The sequence below is a fragment of the Myotis yumanensis genome, unplaced genomic scaffold (genome assembly GCF_028538775.1).
Source record: "Myotis yumanensis isolate MYYU_CA2020_CCGP unplaced genomic scaffold, mMyoYum1.0.hap1 SCAF_12, whole genome shotgun sequence".
Taxonomy (NCBI): Eukaryota; Metazoa; Chordata; class Mammalia; order Chiroptera; family Vespertilionidae; genus Myotis; species Myotis yumanensis.
In genome coordinates, this window is record NW_027223763.1 from 38739201 (window position 1) to 38750802 (window position 11602).

At 46.8% G+C, this 11602-nt stretch overlaps 1 protein-coding gene across 5 annotated transcripts in view; it reads right to left on the minus strand.

Annotated features, from left to right (window-relative positions):
• PCSK5 (proprotein convertase subtilisin/kexin type 5) overlaps positions 1–11342 on the minus strand; it is a 413582-nt gene extending 402240 nt beyond the window's left edge. For all 5 annotated transcript variants that reach the window (XM_070431475.1, XM_070431474.1, XM_070431476.1 and 2 more), the window contains exon 1: positions 10696–11342. In XM_070431475.1, the coding sequence (XP_070287576.1) occupies positions 10696–10887 (192 nt within the window). In that variant the 5' untranslated portion in view covers positions 10888–11342. The remainder of the gene's footprint in view (positions 1–10695) is intronic.
• Positions 11343–11602: the final 260 nt, after the last annotated feature.

Here is an 11602-nt window from a genome sequence, read left to right on the forward strand (position 1 = left end):
TCCATTCATCACTTGATAAACATTTCAGTGGTTTCCACTTTTTGGCTCTTATGAATAATGCTGCCATGAACTTCTGTCTGCAAGTCTTAGTGAGAACAAATGTTTTCATTTCTCTTAAGAGTAGAATCGCTGGGTTACACGGTAACTCTGTGTTGAACCTTTTGAGGAACTGCCGGACGGTTTTTCAGAATGGCTGCACCACTTTACATTTCTGGCAGCAGAGTAGGAGGGTTCCGATTTCTCTCCATCCTTGCCAATACTGCCGTGATCTGTCTTTCCGAGTGTAGCAAGCCCAGTGAGTGTCAACTAGTATCTCACTGTGGTTTTGATTTGCATGTCCCCGCTGACTAATGATGTTGAGCATCTTTTCATATGTTTATTGGCCATTTGTATATCTTCTTTGGAGAACTGTCTATTCAGATCCTTTGTGCTCATTTTTTATTGGGTTATTTGTCTCTTTATTACTGAGTGTAGGGATTCTTGATATATTCTGGATACAAGTCTCTCATCAGGCATGATTTGAAAATATTTTCTCCCACTCTGTGGTTTATCTTTTTACTTTCTTGATGGGGATCCTTCAATAATTATTTTAAAAATAAAACAATGAATAAGACTAATCCTTTAAGACAGGGAAAACCTGTGGCTAGCTCATAAGTATATGGCAACTCAGTGGCTGGGCAGGACCCAGAAGGGAATGCAAGTCACCTGTTATCAACGTTGAATTTTGTTTGCTGCTGCTTCTCAGCATTATCCAACCAGCCCAGCAGTAATGACATCATCCAGTGAAGAGTCAAAGAATGTAGCATTTGGTCAATTGGCTCACAAGCACTAACCAAATAGAAAGATGCCCCAGAGTTACCAAAACAATAGAGAAAAAGGTTTTGCTGGAAGCTAGGCTGTAATAAATCGTAACTGGCCTACAATTTCGTTTTCTCTTGAAAAACTTTGAAATTGATGAATGAGGTCCTCTACACACACAGGGGAAAAACAACAAAAACACCACAACTAGCATAGGCCCGGGATAAGGAAGCAAGTACACTTCCAAACTTAGAGTTATGGATATCTACTTACAGATTAAGGGCTCTGGGATTGTCCCCCCTCTCCACACTGAATTCAGATTACAGAGCACTGCCCGGTTTTATTTTGGTTGAGAAACTTCAACGAATTAAAACAAGTTCTAAGCCCTGGGAACAGCGATATGGAGAGAACCGGCTTATTTTTACAGCTGGAGGAGCTTCTTCACCGAGCAGAAAAATACCAGACCTTAAGTACTTACTACAAAAATATCAGACCATAAGTACTTGGTACAGACACATAGATGGTATGTGTATGAGTGCATATGTTTGTGTGTGTATGTGTGCTTTTAACAAAAGTTAAGGAGTTTCAGTGCTGGCATGGTATCCACAATGTAACTCTGGAGAAATAACCTCTGAGATAATGCACAGAGGATTAAACTAGAAACTTAATGCTTCCTTTGTGATGCTAACCCTAACTTAACAATCAGATTAACATACAAATGCCAAGAAAATTGGTCTATTATATAGAGCAATCTAAAAATAGTATATAATAGAGAGAAATCTATAAAGACATTTTAAAACATACTTTAAAAAATACATCTCTATCCTATCAGGCAGAAAACTAATAACATAAAAGACAGGTTCGGAATCTAGCTTCATTTTACTATATAAAATAATGTACGTAAAGGGCAGAATACGTAACATATGAATAAATTATAGGTTTAATTATAATAACTGAAAGAAGCTACATGACAACTTAAGGTGGAGATAAACATAAAGTGTGACATGCATATACCATTTTAAAATCATCCTTAGATATTATTTCTGGCTTCACATTCTCTGTTTACACTCCTCCCTCTATATTCAGTGCTCAACACAATCTGCAGTTTTCAATCAAATATGGGAAGGCACATTTGGGAGTTGAAAGCAATCACCCATGTGTCTGTCTTTATCCCTTAAGTTGATACAGGACCCACAGTACAAATAAGGGTGCACAGATGTGCAAAGGAAAGATAATACCTAAATTTATCTGAGGAGAATTGAAGTATGGAGCAGACTTCATGTTTATCTGCTCAGTGTGTATACCAGCAAAAATCACCTGGAATCTTCATCTTATCCAAACTGATAACCCTTCCATTCTCCCAGCCTCACAGTTTAACTCCATCTACCCTGCTGGCCTTCACCTGTTCTCCATCTGGTCAGTCCACCAGCACATCCATACTTCATTGTCATGAAGAATAGCACTCACCTAGAGCAGAGATGGCGAACCTATGACACGCGTGTCAGAGGTGACACGCGAACTCATTATTTTGGTTGATTTTCCTTTGTTAAATGGCATTTAAATATATAAAATAAATATCAAAAATATAAATCTTTGTTTTACTATGGTTGCAAATATCAAAAAATTTCTATATGTGACACGGCACCAGAGTTAAGTTAGGGTTTTTCAAAATGCTGACACGCCGAGCTCAAAAGGTTCGCCATCACTGACCTAGAGCTTACGGGGAAAAAATATCTACTGGGATGGCTCGCATCTTTCCACTTCAACCACTCTTACCAAACTGGCCCTCCTATCTTATTTTGAACCTCAAACCCTTACACCCACCCTATTCTTTTGGTCCACCAGTCCTGTTTTGACCTCATCACCTTCCTTAAAGCCTGGACACAACGGTCAAGCATTTCCAAGGTGGTACCCCTTGTATTCAAGAACCATTCTTCTCCCTTGCTCCCACCCCCAGGTTTCCACAGTATCTTTTTACCTTCTCTTCCACTCTGGTGAATTCTAATTCCCTGTTTTATCCTTTTCTAATCAGAAATGACTGAGCATTAGGAACAAAACCACAAATTAATACAGACTGGTTCATTTTTTTCACTCATTCATTTAACCACTAGTTACTCAGCAATAACTAAGTACACGCAGCAAATAACCTCATTCTATTTGACAATTCTTAGTCATTGATCATTGATTCTTATCAGAATTCCCTAAAAAGGTTCCAAAACACTGGAACACCCAGGTATCAGTGTCACCCAGCTCCCTGATCACTCTCTCTCTGCAGATGGCCTTCACCTCTGAAGTGACTGAGATCCAGGTCATTCTATATACACGCTCCCTTCCCTTCCTCCCTAACCTGGACTCCCCTGAATCTCTAATTCATTCCTCTTCAGTCTCAAGACACCAGTGTTCCTCTCCTTTCCAAATCCATCCCTCCCTACATAACCCTTTAGGCTTCCTATCCAAGTGCCCACTGTGCTTGTCCTATGCCACCCACTGTGCTAGATGCTGGGCATACAACAGGAATAAGGCACCACCCTGCACTTCAGAGGAGCTCACCAAGTCATGGAAGGATAGACGTGCAGTAACACACACACACACACACAAATATACATGTAATTAGAGTGACCATACATATCATTTCTCTTCCAAATTCAGACATATTTGCAAGTGAACAGGGATGTAAAAAATACTCAACGGAGGTTAACTGATTTCCACAGGCATAAATCAGGACTATCTCTGGCACAATACGATGTATGGTCACACCAAATTATAACATAGTATGGTGCTCTCAATTATGCAGCTGTTAAAATTTGTCTAAAATTATTTAGTAACATTGGAAAAAGGCTCACAATAAAATGTTAAGTGAAAACAGCAGGATGAAACAGTATGTAAAAACTGATTAACTTGGTTAAAAAAAAAAACCACACCAGCCGAACCGGTTTGGCTCAGTGGATAGAGCGTTGGCCTGCGGACTGAAAGGTCCCAGGTTCGATTCCGGTCAAGGGCATGTACCTTGGTTGCGGGCACATCCCCAGTAGGGGGCATGCAGGAGGCAGCTGATGGATCTCTCTCATTGATGTTTCTAACTCTCTATCCCTCTCCCTTCTTCTCTGTAAAAAAATCAATAAAATATATTTTTTAAAAAACACACACCAAGATATAATAACTGACATTTATTGAGTGTATAGTAGGTGCCAGGTACTATTTAACTACTTTGAACTAATCCTCACAACAATTCCATCAGGGGAATACTATTTGATCTTTTTAACGCATGAAGAAACTGAGGCACAGAGAGCTTCAGGCACTCGCCCAGGGTCCCTGACTAGGAAGTAGCAGTATTAAGACTGGTTCTAGGCCTGTGATCCCAACTAACCTCAATTCATTAATGAGGAGATTAAGGGAGAGAACATAGGTGGGTGGCAGACGTGCAATGAGAACTTTTGTACTCACTCCCTCTACTGCCCTTTGACCCCAACTCCCACTTATTATTCAATCCAGCGTTGGCACCCAGAGCACTGGTAACCGCCTCATCACCAAATCTCTCAGCTGGGTTTCAGTTCTCATCTCTCTGGATTCTATGGCAGTTCGCACTATAGTACACCCCACAAAGGGGTACCCATTCTTCCTGTGGCTTTCTGACTCTGATCTTCCCCAAAGTGGAAACGCTTTAGGTTCTATCCTCAGCCCTCCTCTCTCTCCCTGTTTCATCTCTTCCCAATCCTATGCACCTCCACAGCTTCACTGATATTGAGGATGAGTGCCAGTCTTCACCTCTTTCCCACACTAAATTCTAATCTGCCTAATGGACATCTCTATGTGCATGCCACTCTATCTACCAACTCCATTAAGGCAGAACCTATGCTCCCACAGACTGTTCTAATTCTACAAATGAGTCCCCCGTTCTCCTGGTCCCATGGCTGTAATCTTTGCAGTTATCTTCACCTTCCCTTCCAAGTTCCACTTCCACTCAGTGACCAAGCCATAGTGAATCCATCTCTAGTAAAGCTTCCAAATCTATTTCACGTCCATTGCCACAGCTTCTTGCTCATCACCAATAACCTTTACCAACACAATAGCCTCTTTGCCTCCTCTAGCTCATTATACAATGGACAACCCCAGGCATGGCTGAACCATGCTATACTGCCTATAACTCCATTTCTCTTGCTGAACAACAGTTATGGGTAAAAATGTCTCAGCTCCTTGAGAGCAGAGAATATCTTATATATGGTACATGGTGGACTCCCATGTTCGATGAATCAATAAGTTGCTGCCTCCTTTTCGGGGACCTTTAATATAACTCTTTATCCTACATAATAATGTTGAAACTCCCTAGCCGAGGCTTGCATGTACGGCCTTATATAATCTGATCTGTAGTGAGGTTTGTTTTGTTTCCTTTCTGGCCTCATTTACCTCCTAGAATTAACCCAAACTGCAGAGTTTATTGGCATTGATTGTTCCTTCTTAGTACCCTTAGATATAGAGAAGAATTCTATTGAAACTAGTGAGAATGTTGCATGAGTAATTTCTCTCTAAAGTATATGCAAATTTAACTTTGATAAAAATAAAAATTAGCAGATTTACATCTATAGACACATACACCCATATATGCATATATATCCTCTAGCATGCATGAATGTCTACAAGCATTCGTTTTTATCATCCAGAAAGCCAAAGTTAGCTTCTTTGTCAATGAATCCAACCTGAATTAGCCAAGTAATCAAGTCCCAAAGCAGAGCGATGCCTGGAGATACTTCAGCCTTGGGTAAACCCAGACACTACTTCACATAACTTGAACGGACAACACAAATACCCCTCCCTGCCCAGGGGAGGTTTCTGGGTCAGGACTCCCTCCCTTAACCAAAGAGTCAGACATCCCTGGACCTTTTCCCAGCACACTACCCTGCTTCTCTGGCTGACCTTTAAGGTTAGGACCTCTGGATACAACCTCATGAAAGATAGCAATAAGGCAAATTCAGCTGCCTTGGGGCTCACAAAAATGCAGTTTTTCATTTCAAATAGACCCCGAAAATCCCAATGGCCACATACAAGCCATTCCTAGTCTATGAGGTTAATGCAACAGACCTGCCATCATCAGGCCAAGCACTCTGCACTGCTTTTTCTCATGAAAGGTTCCCCTACTCATGAGAACTATGCATGTGAGAGAGGCCAGCGAAGGTTAGGGCCGAGGTTCTTAGGCGTGAAGATCTGCCCTGTGCAAAGCCAGATGTATCACACAGGGATCAACCTAGGACTCCCACATCAACTTACTTTTCTGCTTACAAAATGCCTAAGGATTTAACCAGGGGAGCACGGTCCATTCCCATAGAACCCATCAGACGAACCATGTGCCTTATTTCCAACGCCATCCTTATGCACCCAGAACTCACTCTCCACTGTTTATTAACCTTTCAATCATCCCACAAACTCACAGGTCAAAATTAATCAGCAGAGTGGGAAGCCTTCAGGACATCTCTGAGCAAGGATCTTCCTACTGATTTGGAAATGCTGCTTCTAACTTTCCTCATACAAACTACATTCGGGATTCAACAAAACACAAATTCAAGTCTTGTCTAACATAATGTACCAAGGAAGATGCTTTACATAATAATTAACCTTCCAGTATTTTTCTTCCCTTTCTTCCATCTCCAGCAAGTTTATCCTTTAATATTTAACAGACTACAACAAGGATCCACCTGAGAGGAGGGCACTGCCATGGGAAACCGGCAGGAATGATTTAGAATCCAACAGAAAACTAGTTTAAGTTGTTAGTTGATATGGAAAATCATTCTCCCTATCTACAAAGCTCTGACTTAGCTTTTTACTCAGCCACCCAAAATGTAATCTTCCGATCTTCACATTTTTTGCATCTCCCATTAAAAAAAAAGTCTTCCTTCCTTTCTATCTCAATAAGGTTTGAATCTCACTTATTGCCCATTCAGATTCAACAAAACTTGCATTGCAAGCCTAACCATGTGCTGGGCAATGCATAGTCAACTCAGTCTATTATCCAGAGATTTGTCATTTTACAGATGAAGGAACAGGGAGGGGCTCCATTAAGTTCAATGACTTGCCTGCTCTCAAAGACCTTGCACGTGGCATCATTGGTGTTTCCAAGTCTATGCTTTCCGTGGGAACTCCAGGTGAAAATTTTCTCCAGGATTGCTTGAATCTAGCTTTATCCTTCTGGAACCTTGCTCAAGGTAAGTTACATGGCTTGGGAAGGGGTTTCTGCTACTGGCAACCTCAGCTTGAAATCCAGGAGTAGAGGCAATTTGCAGAAGGATAAATGCAGCTACTGCACATTGCAAACAACCTTCATGGGGGACCTTCTCCCTGGGTTCAAATAACCAGAAATTAATTCCTCCTGGTTTGTAGATTTAGTCCAAAGGTTCATAACTAACATTGTCAGGTCTTATTCCTTTATGTCATTTCTATTCTCTAATCACTACATTGCTAGCTAAAAGGGTCAGAGCACACAATTAGTGAGGCAGGACTAAGCCCTCTTTTCCATCCCCATGCAGACCAACAGGCAGGCACACCGACCTTCAGCTGGCCCAGCAGGTGCTGGTCATACCAGATACTCAGAGGGCTAGGAGTCAGGGCTTACAGGGGAAGAGGCGGGGCATTCTACAGCTGACACTAAAACCAAGCAAAATACAATGTATGCTGACATGACAACTACTACTACTAATTATGGTATCACTTCAGAATTTCAAGGCATGACCATTCACAAAACATAAATGTTATGTGAAAACCTACCAAAAACATCATGTATCTCTATCACCAAAGGGGGATGAGCGGAGAAACACCCTCATTATTGTTCCTTCCAGGAAGTCAAGCATGTTCTGTTTGCCAGTTTGTTTGCCTGCTTGCTCTTGAGTTACTCGGCACATTCTATCTCTCATGAACACAAGGGACACGCCTATTCTTTTCTGTAGAAATCTCCAGGCCAGAAACTTTATCTCTGGGGGCTTTTAAATGCTAAGATGCTACACAAAACATTACACAGACATTCTGATAGTCAAGACTGCACCTATACTGTGGTGAAAACTCACTGCCCTACTCACCTAAAATATTATATTGAAGATCTCAAAAATACTACCAGGACTTCAGGAACAATAACCGGTCTCAGTTCAATTTGTGACACATGAGGAGGAACCCCAAGCCCAAATGGGGAAAAACAGGAGAGTATTTCAGGGACCTTTGCAAATTAGTTGCTGCCCTCAACTGAACCACAGCTGGTTTGTTGATGGAAAGAAAGAATAACAAAACGAGGTCTGAAGTGTTAAAAGGTCAGAGCAGTTAAGAATGGATAAGAAATACATTTGGCCCTTACAGTGCAATGATATTGCAGGTGTGAACTCAATTTACCACCCCAAAGATTTAGCATAGGGCTACTCCCCTTTGATCTACAAAGGAAATGCTTTACACTGTAAGAATAGCTGATCTTTTTACACTGCTTATGGCTTCAGTTCAAGGGGTCTTCAGTAACCTCTGTAAGCCCTAAATTTCCTCATTGGCCTTATAAAACCACCATAAATAGTGTTTGGCACGATGTGTATGTAAACTTTCTTAGTATTACTTTTTAAATGAAAAGCCATGGTAGAAGGCTCTTTGCAAAAAGCCAGGTGAGGTTGCAGGACACTGCAATATTTGCTTATTCAAAAGCGGGTTCGGGGACGAAAGCTCTTCTCTCTGCCAGGTTCTGCAGGACCTAACACAGAGTTCCTTTGGATACAGGTCTTTTGGTCCTTGCAAGTCATGAAGCTTCTTCGACTCAAGAAGTCCAGGTGTGTTTGAATGAAGACTAGATGTTTGTGTCCAGTCCACCGAGCCACTAAATCAGAATTCAGGGAGACAGGGCTTTTGCTTTCTTCCTCCTTCCTCCCATGGGATGGCGGGCGTCTCTAAAAGGCAGGATTCAAGCAGGAACAGGCCTGGATCAGAGAGACCTAGGTCTGAATCATAGCTGGGTGACCCTGTACGTGTCTACTTCTCCAGTGTTGGTTTCCTCTTTGCTCCATGTGAAGTAAAATCCACACAGAAATAATGGTCGTTTGGTTTAGATTATGAAAGCAGTGTATGTTCAAGAACTTATTCTTCCAAATATGCCTGGCATATGGAAGATGCTCAATGTTAGCTGAACCCAGAAAGATTAGCATAGCTACTTTCAGTGTCAGCCTTCCAGTTACACCCCCAGTCCCATGCGGTACCCAACTTTAAGCTCATATAAAAAGACTTGAGCAGACTCAGTGCTTTCTACCAATGACAAAAGAAGCCAGCAGAGTCCTAACTAACAAGCCATTTGAATAGAATTCTCCTGAAGATGACAGGCACTCAGGCAACAAACTCTGGCTGGCTTCCCTGACTTCATTCCAGGTGTGTATATGGGTGGGGGTGGGAGGGGGTGGATACAGACTGTGCCCCTAGCCCTGGTCTCAGTCCTCCACAAGACTGGCTTCTCTAGAACGAATCCTCCTTGGGGACCAGGAAGTGTCAGACCTGAGCTCCCACTGTTCCGAACCCCCAGGCGCTCCCTAGCTCTTTCCAGAGGCAGGACAGCAGCTCTGCCTTCATAGTCCCAGGGCTCCAGGGCTCACATTCCTGGGCGTGGAGCTCAGTGGCAGCAGAAATGGCCTGTGCTCTGCTGCTTTGGCGGCAGCAGCTGGCCCGTTCTCGCTTCACCCTGGCAGGGCTTGCAGGGCGCGTGCATCCCCAAGCAGTCCCAGACGCCGTCCCCTAAGAGGGCGCCCCCGCCACTCTCGCCTCCCAATCTCAGCAGAGTGTCCCCAGGGTCTGGCCAGGGCCTCCTCTTCCTCCGGCCAGCCCCGGGGAAGCGACTGGGGGTGGGGCGAGACACTTTCTGGGACCCGCTTACGCCGCCCTCTCCATCCCATTTCTTGCAAGAAAGAGATAGAGGAAGCCAAGACCATTTCGCCCGCAGGTACCTCCAAATCTGTGGCGCTAACAATCATCCCCATCCACCGTTCAATTCATTGTCCCCCAGCTGGGCAGCTCTGCGGAAAGCCCTTGAGAGGTACCCCCTAAAAAAACCCCGCGCCCCGCTGCCTGCCCAACTCTCGCCCCGCGCCACCTCCCGGCTCCGCACATCCCTCTCCGGGAAGGCTCGCCGTTTTTCCAGAGCAGAATCCGGTCAGCGGGTCTTGGGGGTTGTTTCCCACCTCCCCTTCCGACCCCTCTGCGGGAGCCCACAAGTAGATCCCGCGCAAGAGGCCAAGAAGCCGGGAGGGCTGCCCCCAAATCTGCGCTCACCCCGGGCCCGGCCCGCTTTCCCTCCCTCCATCTCCGTCCTTTCTTCCAGCTCCAGTCCCTGCGCCTCCTGCGCCTCCTGCGCCTCCAGCGCCCAGCATCTCTTCGTCTCAAACAGAGGAAACTTCTTTCTGGGCTAAATTCAGGTCCGAGTAGGAAAGGCTTCATCTTCCCCGCCTCCCTCTAACTCCGGCTCGAGGAAACCGCAAGGAGCCGGCACCAGGGCGTGCTTACCCCCAACTCCCCCCGCCTCCTCCCCCAAAAAGAGCTGGGGCTACTAGTGCTCCCCGACTTTGCAGGTTCACAGGTCCGGTCGGGTCAGAGACCACCACGGGGGCTGTATGCACATTCATGATCGTTCCAGAGACCCTGCCCGTCCCTCGTGGCTTGCAAGAAACTAGTAAACAAAACGCAAACCCCAGCAACTTTGGGGAGTGCGTGTATATAAGTGTGTAAGAGAACGAGGGCGGGAGAGAGAGAGCGCATCGCTCAAGAGTTAGAACAGCTGCAAGAGCACATCTGGAAGAGGGGGAAGGGGGACGGAGAGGAGGGGACGAGAAGCGTGCCGCTGAAGGGGAATCCCCCCTTCCCCGGGCCGCTTCAGGGCCGAGGGCCGGGCCGGCCGGTCGTTACCTGTCCTACGTTGATGAAGCCGTACTTGCTGGCAATGCGGTTGGCCTCCGGGAATCCGCCGGCGATTTTGACTGCCCAGTGGTTGGTGTAGACGCGCGTCCGGCACACGGGGAGCAGGCAGCCGGCGAGCAGCGCCAGCACGCACAGCAGGTCCCGCCGTCCCGGGCAGCAGCAGCGGCCCCCCGAGCCCATGGCCCCCGAGCTCCGCAGCCTTCCTCGCTCGCTCGCTCCGCGCACTCCGCGGCGCGCGCACAACTAACTTCTCCGGCCTGGGCCGCCCCGGCTCGCAGCCCCGGGAGATCGGCGGCGGGCGGCGAGCCCCAGCAGGGAGCAGAGTAGCGAGCCTCGCGCCGGCGGCTAGACCATCCCTGGGGCTGCGGGGACCTGCGCTCCCAGCTCTCCCGCCCGCGGGGCGATCGGCGGGGGGCTCTCCCGCTCGCGCGCTGGAGGCGGTAGAGCCGGACGGGCGCCCTCCCGCAGTTGGGTCTCGCCGGGCTCGGCTCCCGGACTCTTCGACTCGCCCTCGCTCCTCGCGGGGCCCCCAAGCGCGGTGGAGGCGGCGGTGCAGGCAGCGGCCGGGTGCCCCCTCTGCTGGCCCGGGCTCCGAGCGCTCGCTCGCTAGCTCCCTGCGCTCCCTCCGGCTCCAAACAGCGCGCCGGGAGAGTGAGCGGCAATGGCAGCAGCGCCTGCTCTGCATAAATGACTCCCCCCGCCCCCCTTAACACCCCTCCTTTCCCCACGTCTCCCCCCTCCTCTCCCTCCTCCGCCCGCCCGCCCGACAGCGGCCCCAGCCAGGCGCCAACCAGGTCCTAGCGCCGCCGGGTTTTCTCGGCTGTAACCTCCAGGGTCGGCGCAGTAAAAGCGAGACTTTCCACGGGGCTGGGAGGAGAGCTCTGGTGTAGATATC